Source organism: Solea senegalensis, linkage group LG8 (assembly GCF_019176455.1).
Source record: "Solea senegalensis isolate Sse05_10M linkage group LG8, IFAPA_SoseM_1, whole genome shotgun sequence".
In the NCBI taxonomy this organism is placed as follows: Eukaryota; Metazoa; Chordata; class Actinopteri; order Pleuronectiformes; family Soleidae; genus Solea; species Solea senegalensis.
The window spans coordinates 13203284-13224176 of record NC_058028.1 but is presented as its reverse complement, the minus strand read 5'-3'; the positions used below and the strand labels follow the sequence as shown (position 1 = coordinate 13224176).

The following is a 20893-nucleotide window of genomic DNA, read 5'->3' as shown; positions in this document are numbered from 1 at the left end:
GAAAAAGTTGCAATTGCACCATAGACTGTATCAAAATTGACTTAAGTCAAGCCTGGGCAAACACACAGAGTCAAACAACCATTCAGTCTCACATTCATGCCGTCAGTCAGTTTAGAGTGTTCGATTGACCTCTGTGTGTGTTTTTAGACTGTGGGACAGAAATGGAGAAGCTGGGGGAAACCCATTCACACATGGGAAGAACATGCAAACTCCAGAAAGAAAGGCCCTTAGTAGGACTGGGTTGCAAACCCAGGTGTTTTTTCTTAAAGGCAACAGTGCTAACCACTATTCCGCCATGTGGCCCCCATAACCTACGTCCACAGAATATTTTTATCAAAACTTTTTAAATGTTACACAGCGGACAGTTTCTTCACTTACCTGCACTGTAGGTGTTCATTTTTCTCCCTATACTGTTACTTTTGTTGTTACGCATGTGAGGAGCATACTTATCGTACCTCTTAAATGTCTCTGATTTAGCTACTAATAAAAGAAAACACATTATTTTACATTTTTAACATAAAACAGATTTTTCATTTTTCAGCCACTTGTGGGGCACTCAGCTCAAGGTCCCAGGTAATCACTGGCTTTGCCTGACATTCTTTTTTTTTTTTAAATGACGCCATAAACAAACACAAACAGCACAAACTGAGTTCCACTGAAATATACTTCAAGTTTACAGGAAGTCACAAGACTATTTTCATAGCAGGTACAACTTACATACTGAAACCAAACCAACATAACTGCCTGGATCATGTGGTGACATCTGGTCAGACTGAGGGGAAATGAGTCCAACAGTTCCCCCGTATCGTCAACATTAACTTAAAATACTTCTCATTCACAACAAATGTGTTTTTAAAGGATTTTAACTATGGCTGCTAAAGTGGTTAATCTGTTGACTACTCAGTTGAATCAATTAGTTGTTTAGTGGATACAAACTCTGAAATTGGTGAATATTTTCCAGACCTCAAAAGAAGTTTTAGTCTCACGTATAATGACAGCAGACAAAGTGATCACCTAACAGAGATTTATAAAACTTGTGATTTTATTTAAACCCAAACTACAATGTCACATGATGTACAGTAAACAGTAATGGGGCATGACTGGCATAGAAATACAACCTTAATTTCGCAAAGAGCTGAGTGGAAAAGAGTCTTGACCCCTTTCGAAACAATCTCAATTATCAAATATTACATTTAAGTAAGCAGAAAACTAAACACAATCAAAGACTTCTTGGAAACGGGGAAGCAGACAAAAACAAATATCTGTAGAAAATATGAAAAAAAAAGGTTACTAAAAGATCCTCAAGCCTTTACATAAAATTTCCTAACACAGTCAAACTGTACGTGTTCAGTAGAAATATTAGGGCTGTTCTGGGCTGGCTCCACATCATTCTGGCCGAGCTATCTACAAAATGAATGGAGCGCTACGACATTGGCTCTTAAGCGTACATGTCTTCACGGTCAGCATTGTAGATCTCACCCTCCTGCAGGGAGGCAAAGTTTAGGAAGTGCGAGGGGCGGTGGACTTCATGGTAGAACTCCTTGGGGTTGGCCAGCTGCAGATCATACTTCATGTTGGGATCGTGGCGCACACCTGACAAGAAAGTCAAAATTTGTTTAGTCACCCTTCTGCTAATCCTGTTTTTCTACAACATGGTGTCAGTGGTTTGAACACTATGATATGCATGACATTGGGTGGTTTTACACTGGACATTCCTGGCTGTGGCACTGATCTGGCTGTTTGCCATTATAAAACATACTTGTAAATACCCTAAAATACTCTGCACTCAACAATATTCAACTCAACATATTTTACAATAACACTTTCTAGAAAAGTAGTGAAGAGGATTGAAATGCTAGCATGCTTTGAAACATATTGTTGAGTGCAGGAGACCGACATAAATGCTGAAACTGAAGATAATTTTCACTGTATATCTTTGCTTTAATACAAGTGTGGCTCATTGGCTCACGTGAAATATCAGCCAGAGTTCTATTCCCAAAGAGTTGTGCATAAGGTGCACGGCTCATACATCCAGCAAGAACAGTCTCATTGGTCAACACGTGTGCCTAAATGAAAAAGGAGATGTGCCGCAGCCCCAACACACTGCACATACATCCAGTATGAAAACAGCCTTAAGAACAGCTCTGTCTTAATATGCACTTGTTTACTATTATTGTAAACAGGAATGAAAGACTCGTGCTTTTCCACACAAAAGTGACAAAGTGATGGAGTTCAATGTGAGAAGCTAAGCTGCAGAGAAAAAAAATCAATCATACTGAAACAAGGACAGGGTGGAAATATCAATGAATGTGACCAATGATTGTCACTGAACAAAAAGCATGTAGGGACAACCAGTAGAGATATAAAACAAAAGATCATCTAATAATAATAAAAAACCTTTGGTTACTGACCCATAAAGTTGTAGTTCCATGACACTTGGCCAGGCACCATGAAGAAGCCCAGGAAGCGATCAGAGAGCAACATCTGCACTCTCTCATAGTGGGAAGGCAGGTAACCTTTAGGGTTGTTGCCCTTGTCTGTGTTCTGGCGACCCCACTCGTAGCCACTGGGTGTCAGCTTGTAGGCTGTGAGTGTGCATGAGCCAGGGGTGAAGCTGAAAACCAGAGGGAACACAAAAAAACACATTCAAGTACCAGCTTGTCACATTCCAGCCATAAGGTAGACAATGGCTTATGTGCAACATTGTTATCTGGATTTTTGTCCACAGATTATCCAAGGAGTTACAACTCAGGGTAATAGATGGAAATTTGGATCCAAACATTTTGTGGAGTTTGTTCTGATTGGACAAATGCAATGTGAAAATGTGACCACCAAAAAAGAAAATGAAGAGGAGATCATCCAGTAAGCAAGACCTACCTGCAAGTGATGATGATGGTCTTTTCTCCATCCCAGGACGGGTTGTCAGCCATGACTTTGGCGTGAGTTGTGACATCTTGTGGGGAAAGTTGGGGCGACTCATTAGGCTGCGTGTGGATCCAGCCAAGAGGCTCCATTTCCTGTAGAAGGGGAAAAGAATTTGTGAGACAAAAAAAAAAGTGAGAAAAGAAAGGAAAATGTCAAGCTCACAAAAGTCACAAATAACCACACTTAAAAAAGAAAAGAAAATGGAGCTTACTTTGAGGTATTCATGACCTGGCAGCTGGTTGGGCAGGTGGACAGTCTGATGAGTTCCCCACTGTGGCACCATGACGATACAACGGATCTCCTTCACCTGAGGGTTGTCTGGTGGGCTGGTGCCGTACAGGTAGCCTGCAATCTGTAACCACATGGTGGACATTCAGAACATGCTCAATAAGCCGTCTTAAATAACTTATCAATCAAAGATGTCCAACAAAGATGAAGCTTGGGACTGCAAATTCATACCTGTGCTCGAAGATCTGAGATGCAGATGAATTTCTTCAGCACGTTCTTGGGCAGGATGTAGGTGTAGCCAGTCTCCTTGATGTCATCAGATGAGACGTAGATGTGGTTGGTTCGGAGATGGAGGTTAGCGGCAGAAATGGCCCTGACAGGTGACGAAAGATGGTTTAGAAAGGACAATGATAGCCAAATAAAATGAAACTCAAAATAGCTTAAATGATTTGCCAGGGAGTATACAACAGTGCATGATTTAAACAAAAACTGCCAGCTTACCTCACTCTCCATTCAGTTTTGGAGGAGAACGTCTGGGTCTCGTAGTTGGAGGTGGTGGAGGTTATGATCTCGTCTCCATGCTTGTTGACAGTGCGGGTCTGTGTGGCCGTGAGCTGCGACTGCTCTTTAGTCTGTTTCTCAATCTCAGCAATTTGCTGGCGCTGCTGTGACGGTGCAGAAATCTCCATACCCAGGATGATGTCACGGATCTCAGACTGAGTCAGTGACGCCACGTTCACGCTGGAGGGAGAGAAACATTAACTACTAAATGCAAGTCTGGTTTTATTCTATTCAAATAGCATACAGTAAAATAAGGAGTAGAAGTCCCAACATGAATAACTACCTGGGCAACATACAATGTATTTAAGCCACACTTACTTGTTCTTCTTGCCATAATCGGCCAGAATTAGGTCCTTGAGTTGCACTTCCACCTTGATCCACTCCTCATCAGTGAGTGTGGGCCAAATGTGATGGGGCTCAGTGATGGTCGTCTTGTCAGGCTTCAGAATCACCTTGGCACGGTCATTGTTCACATGGAGTGCTCTGAGAATCAGGATGAGTCGGGAGAAGGCCTAGACATGGAGCAAACCACCAAACGAGAATAAGTTGATGTCACCAAAGCTAAAAAAAATTCCCCAGGGAAATGATTATCTACTCGACATTAGTTATTATTTCCCAGTGTAATTGAATATACAAGAAATAACTTTCTAAAATTATATAGATTTGGCACAATCCATTGTTTGAAATGAAGTGAAACTCACTGTGTAAGAGGAGATGGTCTTGAGCCAGTCATCATAAAGGTTAAACAGCACCATCTGAGGCTCTGTAGCCTTCAGGATCAGGTCTCCAAACTTCTCCACCTTCAGACAGGCCTGGAAAGGCAGCTGCAACTCAGAGCCTTTGATCACGATGTTGGGGAAGTCGAGCAAATGGACCTGCACAAGAAGACAATGTTATTAGGACAATACAGAAATGTCAAATTAAAAACAAAAAGGCATGTTATTGTTATTGTTCTCAGCATAGACTGAGTCTCACCTCCAGAGGGTCCAACATGCCCTTCCTGGTGACAATGATCTGTTTTGGCTGCTCCTCCACAGGAAGTGAACGAATCAGGGCAGCCACTTCTTCAGCTGTCTTCCATTTCGCCAGCTACAAAGGGAAAAAAACAAACCAATCTCAAGTTAAAGAACTTTTGCTTTTGTAACATAATGGAATGAAACCAACTTGGATCAGAAAAAAGTTCAATGGGACAGTGTTATGAAAATAAGCAGTAGCAGCAGTAGACTCATGTCGCACCTGTCCGAGACGTTTCTGTCCAGCCCACACAGACGTGTGAATGATCTTGAGGAAGAGCTGACCAGTCCTGGGGTTAAAGATGAAAATGGCTCCATTGATGGGCTTTGTAGTCAAGTTACCCTCAAAGGTCTGTTGAGATAAGATGACAGGGACAAAATGTCACTACATTAACTTTTTTATATTTTACTTCTTTCTATGATAAACATTCAAAAGCTTTTTTTTTTACACATTTAACCAAACAACATTGTTTGGACAAAACAAGTATTAAATTATTTATTATTCAGAGAGAATTTTCACCTTGTGGATGGTGACTCTGTAGACGTTAGTGTCGTCCACAAACCAGATGATCTGGTTGGAGAAGAGTTCACCATAGTTCTGTGAGGACAAGTAGGGCTCAGTGGGCTCTGAAGAGTACAGCTGCAGACCTTTGCGGATGCGCTCCCTGAGCACATACAGGGCTGGATTGGCCTTCATGATCTTAGCCATGGCCTGCTGGATCAGAGGTTTGCTCCCAGGGAACCAGTTACCGTAGGCGCTACAGAAGGACAAATCAAATTCAGCATTCACAATCAAGTTGATATGGTGAAATCAGTGTACATCCAACCAACGATGCTGTTTGCAAGTTCTCATGCAAGTTCTTGTACAACAACTTAGGAAACTAATGTGAAAGCACATCACAAGTTATTATTATATATATATATATATATATATATATATATATATATATATATATATATATATATATATATATATATATATATATAGGGGACAGAAATATGAAACCATATCTATGCTTGAAACAATCCTTACCTGTGGAGGTTGTAAGCCAAGTCAATAGCAATGAGCACCCCGGTGGGGGAGGGGTAGATACTCATGTTGTCAGTGGTGTAGTCTAGGAACTTGGCCCTGGCGTAGCGCTCGATGTCATGTGAGTCATAGTCACCCCAACGGAGCTGAATGTCAATCCAGTACTTTTGTGTGGTGGTGCTGTCCATCACGTCTCTGAAGGAGGAGGTGAACATTTATGTTTATACACAACACAAGACATACTCTATGACCAAAGGGGGGGAGAGCTCATATTTAGGTTATCCTAGTAATGGTGCAACTTCTGATGTTAACTGTCATGACAGTATTGCCTCAGAAGACATACTTGGAGTCAGCGAGCAGAGATGGTCGAGAGACATTCCACTTGTATGATGCAAAGAGGAGGATGTCCGCGCAGGAAGAGTTCATCTTGTACGACTTCCTGGGGTGAATTGTCTCTTTCTGCACAGTTTCAATCTCCAGAGCATCCAGCTCCTGGTCAAACACCTGCAAACAAGAAACGTACAAGTTATTCACATTGCAAATAACTGAGATTTAAAAAAAAAAAAATAACTGGAGGGATTTGAATGCGTTATAACCGCTGTACTAAAAGTTGAAACATCTGCTCCATAAGAGGGTTAAAGGGCAAAACATACCTGACAGAGATCCATGACGATGCTCTCATGAATCTTCTGCCACAAGTGAGCCCTGAAGATCTGAATTAGGGAGATCTTCAGTGTGGGGATCTTGCCATGCATGAAAATTCCTGTCAGATCAAGCTGCACCTGGAAACCCACATACACCTAGAAACAGAACAAAAAGTGTCAGTCAGTCAGTGCAAGACTTCTAAACACAATATGGTGAGAAATGTTTTTAAACTAGTACTAACGTTGGCTCTGTTGATGGTGGGTGACCACCAAAGTGTGAAGCGACGGTTGGGGATTTGGTTGAGACCAGATCTCTGAGCATTGGTCAACTTCTTCCATTTCATGGACTCCTCAAAGCCACTGGCCTTCTCCCTAAAAACCAGAAACACAGTTGATCGACATACGTCAATAAAAATAAATAAATCACAGTTTAGACTTTTTGTTTGCAAATCCAAAAGTCCTAAATTTCCAAAATTCATTTTAAGCATTAAAGTCAAGAGTTCTCTCACCAGAAGAGACCCTCCCAGGTGGGGAAGTAAGTGCCTTTGAAGAGCGTATGCTCCAGGATGCCCTCCACACCGCCAAGAGCCTGGATCATGTCTGTGCGGTAGTTGTTCAGATTCCACAGTTTGCCATCGTGCCGTTGGTGGGTCCACCAAAACGGATTCTGCTTAAGCACCTGCACTCAGCCAAAACAGAGACAGAAAGGGCATTGGTTCACTTAATACGATACTGCGATACAACATTATGAAAATAACACAATACATTTCCATACTTTAATATAATATATCAATAATTTAATAAGGGAATTTCCATGTCATACCTGGTACTGCTTGAAATCTGTCCTGACTCTCCAGCCTTTGTCATAAGCCAGTGTGTGTCTGTCCTTCTGGAAAAGTGTGTTGATACGAGGGATTCCTCTGTCCCACGAATCCTCCAAATCTTCCAGGGTGAGACGCCTGAAACATAGAGCTCACACTGTTTATTGCCTCGTCTATGCTTAGCTCTCATTTCATAAAACGCAAAAAACACTTGTTTGATAACGGCACAACAAACTATCATAAATCGATTAATTTCTACTTCAAATATTGACTTTTATAAGCTAAAAGTCCTCACCTGTTCTGGGCGATAGCCTCCTGTCTCTTGAGTGCATATTCAGCCCAAACCCTCTGAGAGTCAATGAACTCACTCTCCCATGGCTGAATGTAACGATACAAGTTAGGAATCAGCTGATCTTCTTCATGGCTCATTCCAGACCTGAAGTGAGTGATGCCCACATCTGTCTGCTTGGACCACCTGATAAAGACAGAGAAAAATGACTCTTAAACTTTTTAAGTGGAACCATAATTGTACTAATTTACAAGACATTTACTGATGAAAAGTCAAAAAAACAGACTGGTTTGCTGACTTACCGCAGGTCTGATTGTGGAATGAGGACGTGGCCCATGGACAGCATGCCAAGACCGCCCAGCTCTTTGGGGGTGTAGAAGACTACTGGAGGAAAGCGGCTAGGCATTTTGGAATTGAGACCAATCTTGATACGTGTCTGAATCTTGTTCTCACACTTAACCAGCAGGTCCAGGAGCTCCTGAGTGTTTACCACAGCCTCACGGAAGTATGTCATCAATCCGATGAGAGCCGTGTTCCATTTGTTCACGATCTGGAGGTAAAGACAAGGCATGCTGAAATATCCTGACAGGGTTTGTATTCTTCCCTGTGTTTTTAATAATTAATCATTCTGGTTATTAGGATGAGGTTGTCTGCTGACCTTTGTGAAGGTGGTGGATCCGGACGCCATCAGGATCTGACGAACTCGGTTGTGGAAGCGCTGCATTGATTCATCGTCCACACGCAGGAAACATTGCGCTGTCCTCTCTTTAGTTACCTAAGCATGCAAATACAGAGTGGTACAGACTTGGTTAAAAGGAATGTTAGCATTTGAAAAAACATAATAAAAGAGTATCAGTAAATAACTATCAGTAGAGTACACATTTAAGAAGCTCTCAATCCTCACCTCATTCTGCAGGTTCCAGACACCATCCTTGTGAGTAAACTCCTCATAGCTGGTGCGGCACTTGGGGAGGATGCGACACTCGAAACCACACATGTTGAAGAGCAAATTTGGGTTGTCTTTGCTGTAGACTGACACAAAGCTGTTCTCCCACTGGACAGTGGTCACAGACCTGGGAAGGCGATTTTTGATGTCCCAGAACACTGCACGCCCACTGAAAGATATACCGGTGGAAAAGTTACTCTACAGACTCTACAATGGAAATTTGTCAAATAACTTCCATATTAAAACATACACAATTTTACATAAACTAGTTTGTGAGTCACAGTTTTGAAGAGGAACTCACAGGTTAACATCATGCTTCATCAGTCTCATGCGAGCATCACGGGGCCAGCACTTCTTGTTGTTGTAACCAACAATGTTCTCATTGTTGGGGTCTGGATGCTCAGTCAGATACCTCTGAATCAGATCCTTGGCCTCATCAGCAGAGAACCTAGAAAAAAATGTTTTTGTTTTTACACATCCTCTGGTTGTGCATAAAAGACAATGAGTTATAGAGCATTAACTTTGTTCTGATGATTGAATCATACCTGAAGAAGATGTGGATGCGGTCGATGTAGCGGCAGTACAGTCGGATTGGGTGGGCACTTTCTGTAGCAGTGTCCTGGAAACTGAGGAAGTCATTGGGCATCTGAGGTGGACCGGCCATCTCACTGGCACGGTGCAAACCCAGCACCAGGAGGTCCATCACCAGGCCATAGTACTGTACAATGAACGAGGCAAACTGGAGCCCCCTGATGATGCCATAGGAGTTGGTGTGATTCATGTCCTAAAAAGAGAAGAGAATATGCAAACACTGAGGATGAAATAGCAATTAAAAAAACCCAGAAAAAAATAAATATTTTGTTAAACATAATGCATGAACATACACTGAGCTAGAGAAAACTTAGAGTTTACCTTGTAGTTGATGACCACATTGTTCTTGGCTGTCATGTAATCAGCGATGTTGTGGTCGACAATAAGACGCAATAGCCTGTTGAGCAATGTCAGATCAATCTTCTCGTACATCTTCTCATAGCGCGACTCCAGCATCACATTGCATTCTCCTTCTGTAGTCTCCCAAACATCCTGCAAGTTGTTGATACCTGGTAAAGAAGAAGAAAAAAATTAGATAAAGCTGGAAACCTGTGTGTTAAGATAGTGAGGCCATAAGTTGTTGAGCCCATGTTATTAACCAAACTGACAGATCAATGGCACTTAAATCCAGAATGAAATATCAGAGGATAACAGTTGGTTCTTTTTCAACATGACAAGTCTGACCTTGGCACCACTTGTATACGAGCAGAGGTGGTGGTTCTGTGTCAGCAGGTTTGATCCAGGGTGGGAACAGGCGTCTTTTGTCTGCCTCGTACCACAGGTACTGATCCAGGTAAGCATCTGTGATCTTCTCCAGGGGCTCCACATCATACACTGGCACGAGGTGGCTGTACAAATCCATGAACTCGATACCCACCTGCAAAAGAAGAAGAATTTCTGACACTGAAGAGGAATTGATGATAGGTAACCAATAATACATCAAACTTAAGTAAAGCAACAACCACTCGATGTGTCAAACTTTTCCTACACCGTTTTACTATGGTCCACTGATATTTAGGTTAACAGGGATAACAATGGTTCAAAGCAGAGAATTCATGTTTTTTCATTAAATAATTGTCTGCACATCTCGGCCCTGACCTCTTTGAAGGCTCTCTGTGTAAGCAGGTGACGTTTGATCCTGGACAGGGCCTCGTGGGGGTTGTCGTAAGCCTGTTCTATCAGACCCAGCTCCTCCCTCTGACTCTGGTTCAGTCGAGACTTTACACTAGAAGAGAGACACAAAAACAAAAGTAAGAAAACATTGTGGCGCAGTGTTTCTTGACATAAATGACAATTTTATTCATGTATGAATAAAGTATGAACTTTACCTGTATGCTTCCTTGAGCCTCTCCAAGGCCAGGATAAGAAGCTTGGTGTCGTGTTTGTAGGAAAGTGGAGGAAAGGGAATAGGTGAGAAGCGCCGACTCTCGAGCCAATGAACAGTAGTAGTGTAAATGGCCACTGCCTCTTCAGCTGTGATGTAGGGTCCATCCTGCAAGTACAATATGTACACTTTATAAAGGAAATATGGAATAATTTGAACAAATTGAACTTCAGTAGCTTGGATACAAAATTACAAAAGCAAAGATTTTCATCTTTTAATATTGTTTTACTGCATTATTAATAATTAAAGATCCATATAATGAGACCAATAAACACTAATGCATTTAAAATAGTATAAATCTTAGCAGAAATGAGCCAGACCCAAGTGTCTGAATGATGACGAGTAAACTGCAGCTGCAGCCAGTGATAAATTTAAAAAAAGCCACCACTCATTTTTATATTCCTCTAGTTCTTACGCACAGGCAAGCAAACCAATGCAAGTGCGCCTTTGTAAGAGGACTTTGATTTATTCATACATTTATCTAAGTTGACATAACAAAACACAGGAGAAGTGAGATTCTGGTGTGTTACCTTCAGGTAGTTGTGCTGCCTCTCCTGCTCTGCCTTCAGGTACAAACGTGTCAGTCTACCCAGGTTCTTCTTACACACCGTCTTATCCACGGTGGCTCCGCGACGGATTCGCTCACGGTTGTAGTGGGCAGTGTTGGTCCACCAGTCTGCTTTGGCCTTCACATAACGCAGGATCATGTTCTCAATGGGAGTGGGCAGACCTGGCACCTGAAAGTGTTAAAAAGAAATGCAGTCAGCACATGTGCAATACAAATACTTAATTTAAATGTCTTAGAATGTTCAGGATTCTGTAATTATTCCTTCTCTATCAACAAGGGGTGTTTCCTTTTATCATAAAGTACTCAGTCACAGTGAGGGTGTTTCTGTGATGCATGCACTGACCTTCCAGGGGATGTTGGCCTTCCAGCACCTCCAGGACTCACTGAGGTGCTGCAAGATGGTTCTGGCCTTGTTCTGTTTGATACCCTCAGGCATCATGTCCAAGATGTCATGCATCACTGCTGCTCTCAGCTCAAGGTCAAAATGAGACTCCACACGCTGTTTGGTCACAGTCTTGGCAACACCCTTGGAGTGACGTCCTGTTGTGTGAAAACGTGTGTGAGTCATAACGTTTATGCCTCAATGTTCAATTAACATTGCATGCCCTATGTGTATACCTTCAAATTGCCTGGCGAGCAGATTCCCCAGCCACCTCTCCAACAGTGGAGTGATGCCTCTCATGAAGAAGAGCCACACTCTCCATCCAGGGGCCCAAAAGCCACAACCTGGACCCTTGCCAACAGGACCCTAATGACACACATGATAACCCAGACATTAATTAGGTACATACGTGCATATTTTATGTTCATCTCTTGTAATGACATAAAATATTTAATCTACCACAGCTTGTAGTGTGTACTCACAGTGTTGAATCTGTAATAGATGAGATGCTTCAGATCTTTGCACATCCGGATTTGTCTCATCAGCTTGTACTTGTAACGGTACATGCCTGTCAGCTGGCCAACGTGAGCAAAGATGTACTGCAGTCCGTCTGACAACTACAATACAGAGAGCAGCCAAGCATGAAACAACTGTGATATAATCAGAATCTCGTGTCTAACCAACTTCTAATGCAAATGTATGTATTGAATGTGCTGTATAAAGTCCTCTAACCTGGAAAGCATCAACATTTCCCAGTCTGTACTGCACATGACTGTCTACCACCAACTTGCTGAGACGCAGCACCTCTCTGCACAGATGGAAAGCGTTACCAAATCTGGATTTCTTACGCTCCTGTGGGACACACAAGAACAGAGTGGTCAGACTACACCGGTAATGTTATCACAGAGTATTTAGTTGTTTCACATTAAAATTTGACAAATGAGTTTATCAAGAAATGGTTCTGCTCTGAAGGTCGTACCTTTGTGGTCAGCGTCTTGACAGGCTTAAGGTTGAAGTTGTAGTCAAGATGCAGGTAGTTGAGGTTCTTGCGGTGGATAAGTAGGTTGAGCATGTTGTAACCCTGTCTGCACACCTGCAGGCCCACCTCCACCCAGTCCAGCTTGGTGGACTGAAAGAACTTGGTGGCCTTGAAGGAGCGGAAGAGATACCTGAAAGACAACAGAGAGAAGATCTTTACAGGAAAAATCTTGATGAGCAAAATAAAAAACTACAATTAAATAAAACAAAACAGTCAAGAGCACGCCAAAAAAGACAAATGCTCACCTCTTCTTTTGGGCTTTGGGTGGTCTGTGCTTTAGGGCATTGAGCACATAGTACTTGAGCAGTTTCTGGTATGATACACGCACCTTCACTGGCTGTCCTGCAGGACAGTGCTCACGATACCTGTGAAATATTTCAACACAAACCACTTGATTATAACACAAAAATTGTCTTTCCACAACTGAGTGAGATTCAGTTTTCAGAAAGCCAAACCATCTAGTTTAATTAAGTTAAGACACGCTGTACAGCTCAAACATGTTGGCAGATATCTCACCAGTTCTTGATGAGCGGAATATCAATGGCACGCCTTGTGCGTCCAGATCGGAGGTTGAAGGGTCTTGGCGCCCACAAGAGTGCAATGCCATTGGCCGTGTGGTCTGTGTAGAGTGGAGTCTCTTTGAGGAAGGGGTCCACATATTCAGGAAGCTCAAACTCCTCATCATCATCAGGAAGAGGTTCCTGACTCTGGGCAGGGAACAGAAATAATACATGTTAGTTTTTAGGAGTTTTTAAGACATGTTTTTTTTTAAATCTCAATCTAAATAAATAAAAGTAATGTTTGACTGGCGAGAGGCCAACTGCAGTTGCAGTCAGCAGTCAACATTCCACCATTCATTTAACTATTCCTCCAATTCTTACGCACAGACAAGCAGAAAATTGCAAGTGCGCCTTTGTAAGAGGATCACATTCAAAAATGTTGTGTGTTGTGAGGGTGTTTCATTTATCCATTCTCCTCTGCTATAAGTGGAACATAGAATATCAGCTAAACTTACTTTGACAGAATGTCTGTGCGAAATGGGGTTGATCAGCGGGTCAAAGTAGAACGCTGGAAGATCTGGATCCTCAGTCTTAATAAACACCACATTCGGTGTGTGGTACCTGTGGAGATTTAGTCACAAATACAGAAAATTGAGCAAGTTCAGGTACATACAACAATTATGTGAGATACTGTATAACTATGATACACAAATCATTTATTCACTTCATACCAGGTGAGGTGGACATGGTGTGGTAGGTTGTTGTACAGGTAGGGGAAAGCGATTTTGTACTCTGTTCTGATGGGCTGTCGGATGATGATTTTATTGATGTCGTTGAACTCGTTCCAGTCTTCATCCCTAGATAAGAAACAACAATCAGTTAGGACACAAATAATCTAACATCTATTCTTAATCAACACTTTGTTGGGAATACAACACTATCATTTAACAGTCTTAAGTCAGTAGATCCATAATTTACTGAAAGAATTAAGCTCTTACTGAAGGTTGATGTCCCGCACCAGTGGCTCAAACTTTGGTCCTCCAGGAATGGCCATATTCAAAGCCTTGGAGGTGAAGAAGGCCTTGAGGTCAAACAGGTAAAAGTAATTGCTATCTACCAGATCTGTCAGAAGCTGGTTAGCCAGACGGTACAGTGTGGACATCATGGGCAGTGTGAACTGCCAGCGACGGTAGGTGGTGCCATTTACAAATCTGAGGATAAGATAAGTGAATTAAATGTCAGTCTGCACTTTCATGAGTAAAACATATAAAGTTTTTTTCAAAGTAAGATGGGATAGTTTACTTGGCAGTGTCTTTGAGAGGCTGGTGCTCATAGAACCACTCTGCAACTGAACTGTCCTCCTCATTGTCAAGCTCCATCTGGATGGCCTCCAGTGGCTCTACATCAAGAATGTTGTCAGCATAGTCCAACGGAGGCTCCTCATCATCAAATGGCGGAAAACGCATCCGCTTGAAGTGCCGACGATCACGCTTCTCACGACGCATCATGATCCACATCGAGCTGGAAGGAGAATAAACATCTACTATGAACAACATAAAGATACACCTGACTGTAATGCATATGGTATTTAAATCAAGTGCACCACAAAAATGATGGCACAGGAGTCCAGCATTGACTTCCAGGGATTATTCAATACCACATTTTCTCTTACCCCCACTGAGCAATGTAAACTGGCTCAATGACCCATGGTATTTCATTCACAAAGGAAATGGCTCCAGTGATGTGGTAAAGAACAGGCACATCTCGAATCTGTTCCCATGGCATCGGCATGTTCTCTAAGAGCTTAAGCACTGCATGGGGCATGTACTTGAGGGCACTGTAAAAAAAACAAAAAAAAAGAGAATAAGATTGGGAGTACAAATGGACATAAATCCATGAGGGCACAATTTGAGGTGTTATTCAGCTTGAAAACATTCTTTGACTTTTATATTCTCAGCTGAAAAGTGAAACATTTATGACTGATTTTTACCCAAGGTAGACCCTCTTGTCATGGCGGAACTTTCTGTTGGTCATGTCTCCATGGTCCCTGATGATCTTTCGAACATGCTCAGGTGGCATATCTTCCTTCTGTGCATCCACAAAGCCAAACTTCCTCTTTTCAGAGTACCGCTTAGCCTGCAGCTGCTGCCATTTTCTCGCTGTAAAGTTGGAGGACAAAATTAAACAACCACATACAATAATACATACTCAACATTTTAGAACATAAATGTTGCATTTGCTGAAAACCAACCAACCTTTCTCTTGTAGTTTTTCCTCAGACATGTAGTCTGGGACCGGCACAGGAGGGGGTACACCGGGTGGCATTGCTGGAGGGACCCCTCTATAGGGGAAGGTAGCTGCCATGATGCCTCACTAATAAAAACAAGCATACAACAAAATAAATCGCCTTGAAATTACTGGACATGTTGCCACAATAATCAATTGATTGACTACCAACTAGCTCTCTAGCTGGACACATTATGTGTTTAGGGCATTCTATTTGCGTTCTAATGAAATAAAAACCCCATTGAAATACAGTGCACTGCATTTCGACAACTAGTCTCTTGAGTCACTGTACAAACCAGTACTCTTCACATAATTTCATAACACGAATTCATCTTTTTTGATTTCGTTTATAACCCCCCCCCGACACAATGGAAGTAAACTTTCACAGTCAACTATTCAGCAACATGGCTTCCTGGACGGCCCTTACGAACAAAACAATTTAATCACCCCACTACTAATACATTTATTGGATTTATATAAAATATAACAACAATCAGTGGGTGACAAAATATGATTTGCACATCATGTCTGTGTAGCACTCGCGGTCGTCTGTTTTTTTTTTTGCTTAGGCCAAACGTGGATGAGGCGGTAAGCTAGCCGAATGCTAAACATTAGCACGATGGCGAACGTTAAATCGTAAAAGAAAAAACACCGCATACCTCGCTACCTTCACTCCCAGAGTAATTTCCTCACGATCTTATTCCACACGCGGCTACCACAACATTTCTTTGTCCACACGACGTGGTCTTTGATTCTTTGATATCTTTGTTTCACTGCAGTGTTGACTTGTCTGCGTGCGGCTGCTTGCACGACGAACGATGGCGGCCACACGATGAACGCACTTCACTGGAATTCACTAACGCGTGCTACGATGGACTGATCATCTAGGCACAATAGCACCTACGTATAAAAATACGCAAACGTAGTCTTAGCGTATCTTTACAAATGCCCGTATGACCCGGGTTTCCGGTGCACTACTGCCACCTGCAGTTGTGGAGTAGGACTATGGACACGCCTCCATTCCAACAGGGAGTGGACAGTGCACAAGACCATTGTAGCAAATGTAGAATTTGACCACAGACATTTGATCCAGCGTGAATAGCTTCACGTATGCATTAACTAACAATTAACAGAAAGAGCTTTTTCTGCGTCGGACGCTATGGCGAGTGGTGACGACGTGAGGGGAAACGTGAAGGTATTTAACTTAATACCGTTCAGATTTATATTCCCATGCGAACTTTTCTTCCAAAGCAGCGGTGGCATGATTCCACAAAAGCTGCTAACTCGCATTTAGATTTATAACTCACTGACATTTTCTTGACATGTTTTCGAGTTTTCGAGAACTAAAAAAAGTTTTTAAATGCTTGCTTCAGCACGCGGGCATACTTTACGAGATCCAAATTTACTGCATATGTATTTATTTTTAATCCCCTCATGCAGTCTACTGTGTTAGTGCTTAAATATAAATATCATAAAAGTTCCATTTAGTGACATCATCAAACCAGTGAGATTTTTGAGGTTTGGTCTGATTAAAAGTAGTTATGAATGTAGAATATGATCTTATTTGTTTGCTCATAAATGAATAAATTATAGGACAACGTGTGCAAAACGATAAAGTCATTTTTATTATTATTGTAAAAAAGGGGTAAATACTCAAACTTGTTGAAGATGTATTGTACCAATTTAGCAATTCATACCAACTAAACTAACCCCATTAATGCTTTGACAAATACAACAGCAGCACTGCAATTATGAATCAATGTTTATTATTTGACATATTTCTACTTAATATTGCAAAAACAAAAGAAATGCTTTAATGAGTTCAATAATCTATCATCCAGTTAAGCTCTTATAACTAACAATAACAAGGTGAAAAACAAACCAACAGACAAAAGTTATAGCAATGTGTTTAATGTATGAAATTAAACCCTCAGTTTGACAGCAGCAGAACAATATTTAGTGAATTATTTTAGTGCTACAACTACAATGATAATCAGTTTGAGTGTTGTTTTCTTTCAATTAAAACAAGCTCTCAGATTTTTCAGCTTTTAATTGAATATTTTCCTTTCTTCAATCACTCATTCTTTGTCTACATAACAAAATATTAACCTCAACATTTTGAGGTTTGGGAAACACCAAACAGCATTTTCTTGACTGAACAATTAATTGGTCTAATTGAGAAAATAATCTTTAATCGTTAATTATTTTGTCAACAGATTCATTTATGAATCAAGATTCGCAGTGAAGCTTGACAAGTGCTGACGCCTGCGTTACATAATAAGTCACTTGAGCTGCTGCACAGAGGTTTCTTGAGCAATATCTGTAGACATTTTTCTGTACCTTGTCCAATTTGGGCAATGTGCAAAAGAAGTAACGACAGTAACGGTAAATCAGGTTCTCAGAAGTGTACTTGTGTTCATGTATTAGACTGACTGAAGACTGTGTATGCTGACGAGTGTCGATTGTACAGAAATACTATGGCAGTCGACTGGAGTCTTCTGGTGACTTACAAACAAGTGCCACCGGCTGCAGTTTGTCCTCTGTCCGTGTCCCAAAACCTGTCATCGACGCACTGAGCCTGGTTCACCCAGAGGTAAACAAAAGGTACAGCACTTACTCTTTCTTTTTATACATATTTATAATTTTACTCTGCATTTAATGTGTGCAGAGATTCAACATGTAATCCAGCAGATAAAACCGATTTACTTCTGGTCTTTTTCAGTTTATTCTGTATACTCTGTTTGTATACTCCCCATCATTGAACTGAGCCTTTGTGGTTATGCACTGTTGTCATCGACATCTCTTTTCTCCAGGTTCTTTGGATGTGGCCTTCCGTTCCCAGCAAAGCTGGAGGGCTGCAGAGTGCTGGACCTCGGCAGCGGCTCCGGCAGAGACTGTTATGCCTTCTCTAAACTTGTTGGCGAGAATGGACATGTGACTGGGCTCGACATGACAGAGGAACTGGTAGTTACACGCACACCTTTGGTGCTTGATATCGAGGTTTGATAGATAGATAGATAGATCGATAGCAATTCACTTATTGTGCTTTTTATCACGATGAACGATAATATAGCATATTGTCCCATTACTATTGAATTCTGTACTCAGACAGTCTCGCTCTTTAGGTGAACGCGTCTCGTCAGTACATTGATTATCATCAAAAGAAGTTTGGCTATGAGAAGCCTAACGTCACTTTTGTGCACGGGTACATGGAGAAGCTCAGTGACGCCGGCATACAGAGTGACTCCATGGATGTTCTGTTGTAAGTTTCAAGTAACGTGTTAATGCTACACTTGGTTTTATGGTTTTACTGTGACTGTGACAGAGAGCTTTTTTTGGTTGATAATTAAAAATGTCATTTCTTCCTGAACCTAGATCCAACTGTGTAATCTGTCTTTGTCCTGATAAGAGAGCCGTCCTACAGCAGGCCTACAATGTCCTCAAGGTTAATCTGAACGTGTACTACATTATAGAACTATATTCATCTAAAACATGATTCATGAAAGACACGCCGTTTATGTTTTTCACGACTCCCTCTTTTTAAACAGGAAGGAGGGGAAATGTATTTCAGTGACATGTATGCAAGCGCTGTTATTCCTGACCACATGAAGCAAGATGAAGTCCTGTGGGGTAAAATTACACACAAAAGTTATCATTTAAAACTCAATTTCAAAATGTTAGAATGCATAGAATCTGTATAGCATATATAATAATTCTCTTTTTGTTGATATAGGTGAAGGAATGAGTGGTTCTCTGTTTTGGCAAGACCTAATTTCATTGGCCCACAGCGTAGGTTTCAGCACTCCACGCCTTTTTTCGGCGAGCCACATTGTCGTCTACAACAGTGAACTCAAAGCAAAAGCTGGTAATGGGAAATGGCAACATTTTGACTTTAAATAATGGGTTAAAAAAATCGACAAATGAGGTGACTCTTGATTTTGCAGGAGACATCAGTTATGCTTCAGGGACTTATCGGCTCTTCAAGCTGCCCAAAACTACAGTCATGTCACGGGCGTTGGTTACTTATAAAGGAACTGTGCCAAGTTTCCCAGATCAGCTGGACTTTGATTCAACACATTGCTTCAAGGTATCATAAAAGCAACACATTGTTACATTATTTTCATTTTTTTTTTTTTTCATCAATGGATGTAATATGTTAATAATGTTATGGTTTGTGCTGTGCAGAAAGATGTTGCAGTGGAGGTCGATGGAGAGATGGCAGTGATCCTCCAGAGTTCCCGTTTTTTTCCTGATTTCGAAATTCAGACTTTGGATAAACCAGAGTCCAGCTCAGAGTCAACATCACAGGTACCTGATATTTTAGGTTTACGGTCTGTAATGCTTTCATCCTGAGTGGATGATTATTGGCTGCATTCACAAGGATCGTGTCTTGAACAGTCAACAATGATCTTTTATCGGGTTGACATATTTAATTTAAAATGTGTACCTTTTATAAGATAAATAAACATTTCAAAGCTTAAAACTTGATAATAAGACAAAATCTTTAACCTAATTAATGATGGTGTATGGCTCTTCATTACCAGTCAACACACTGATATTCTTAATTGTTTTCCCTCTCAGTACTGCCACCTCAACCCATTTGTGTTGGCTGACAAACGTGGATCCTCTGTCACACAATGCTCCAAAACAAGAAAATGTAGTGACACATGAATGCAGCATAAAGAAGACTGAGGACAGCTGCAAAGTAAAATCTCATACTCTGCCTTTGAAGGGCCATTAGAGGATAATAATTAGACCTTTTCTCTATAATTGCATTCTTTACATCATTAATAATGTGATACTAACATAGTGCATAGCTTGAAATTTACATCCTCACATTACATCAATAAAGGTTAATACTTTTGTAGCAATGATCCTTCATGTTCTATAGCTATAGTCCAGCAAAATTAAACTGAAATCCCCAAATCATTCATTCAAAGTTCATATCTTGCTCTTCAAATGCTGCTTCATGCCCCATGAAGGTATTTTCTGATCTGAAAAGATGAAGCTGTGACTAAGAACCTTCAGTATTTCAGCAGAACTAGTTTCTTTAATTACAGCATGTATGTAATTAAGTGGTGACGCCATAAACTCCCCATTTAAAACACAGGAGCTTCACATTATAAAACCTACTGTCCAATGATTTAACAACCTGCTAGTAGTTATACAGTTATATAAAAGGATACTGTCTATAGCGATGTGTGGCCACTAGGTATGGCAATGTTTCAGGTTTGTACATGGGGCAGTAAACAAGGTTTTAAAATGTCTTAAACCCTTTCCATACCACAATTCAAGTGGATTTGTTCAAGTGTAATAAAACTAAATTCTTGTTGTCACAAGGTGGCATGCATGTATGTGTCACAGATTTGACCCTGTACAGTTATATTAACTGAATATGTGCAAATGAAATTACAAATATGTTCTGATCTGTATAAAAGCCAGTTATAAAACACACTGAGGTGTGGAAAGGGAAATTCTGTTTGAATTTTAACATTTAAATTCTGATGTAGCTATTTCAAATACACATGTTGTTGTTGTTTTTTTATTTAAATTTAAGTGCAGCCTCTATTTTATATAAATAGAAAAAGTTTTATTTCAGTTGCTTCCATGTCATGTGACCTAATGAGTCCAGATCCTACTCGACTGAACAAACAGGACACTGATTTGGTTATTTTTATTATCTTGA

At 41.0% G+C, this 20893-nt stretch overlaps 2 protein-coding genes across 2 annotated transcripts; one reads left to right on the top strand and one right to left on the bottom strand.

Moving 5' to 3' along the window:
* Positions 1–1024: 1024 nt before the first annotated feature.
* prpf8 (pre-mRNA processing factor 8) lies at positions 1025–16060 on the bottom strand. Its single transcript, XM_044032070.1, has 43 exons — positions 15867–16060; positions 15177–15294; positions 14912–15080; positions 14594–14758; positions 14224–14442; positions 13920–14132; positions 13653–13778; positions 13437–13542; positions 12938–13128; positions 12667–12786; positions 12362–12551; positions 12115–12234; positions 11865–11999; positions 11619–11748; positions 11344–11540; positions 10963–11169; positions 10377–10540; positions 10147–10273; positions 9733–9925; positions 9370–9557; positions 9003–9241; positions 8759–8905; positions 8416–8626; positions 8170–8286; positions 7814–8061; positions 7518–7697; positions 7225–7360; positions 6911–7080; positions 6644–6773; positions 6411–6557; positions 6101–6261; positions 5761–5952; positions 5248–5485; positions 4951–5079; positions 4690–4803; positions 4416–4589; positions 4033–4226; positions 3655–3894; positions 3385–3526; positions 3137–3277; positions 2878–3017; positions 2412–2614; positions 1025–1593 (listed from the first exon to the last, which is right to left on the bottom strand). Exons 2-43 carry the CDS (start codon positions 15283–15285, stop codon positions 1439–1441), a joined length of 7017 nt encoding a protein of 2338 aa, XP_043888005.1. The 5' UTR covers positions 15286–15294; positions 15867–16060; the 3' UTR covers positions 1025–1438.
* A 161-nt stretch (positions 16061–16221) lies between these two features.
* Positions 16222–20661, top strand: zgc:153372 (uncharacterized protein LOC767695 homolog). The gene is made up of 10 exons (XM_044032073.1): positions 16222–16402; positions 17678–17811; positions 18021–18171; positions 18333–18469; positions 18583–18652; positions 18756–18837; positions 18941–19072; positions 19152–19294; positions 19393–19515; positions 19789–20661. The coding sequence occupies exons 1-10, from the start codon at positions 16367–16369 to the stop codon at positions 19876–19878; spliced, it is 1098 nt and encodes a 365-aa protein (XP_043888008.1). The 5' UTR covers positions 16222–16366; the 3' UTR covers positions 19879–20661.
* Positions 20662–20893: the final 232 nt, after the last annotated feature.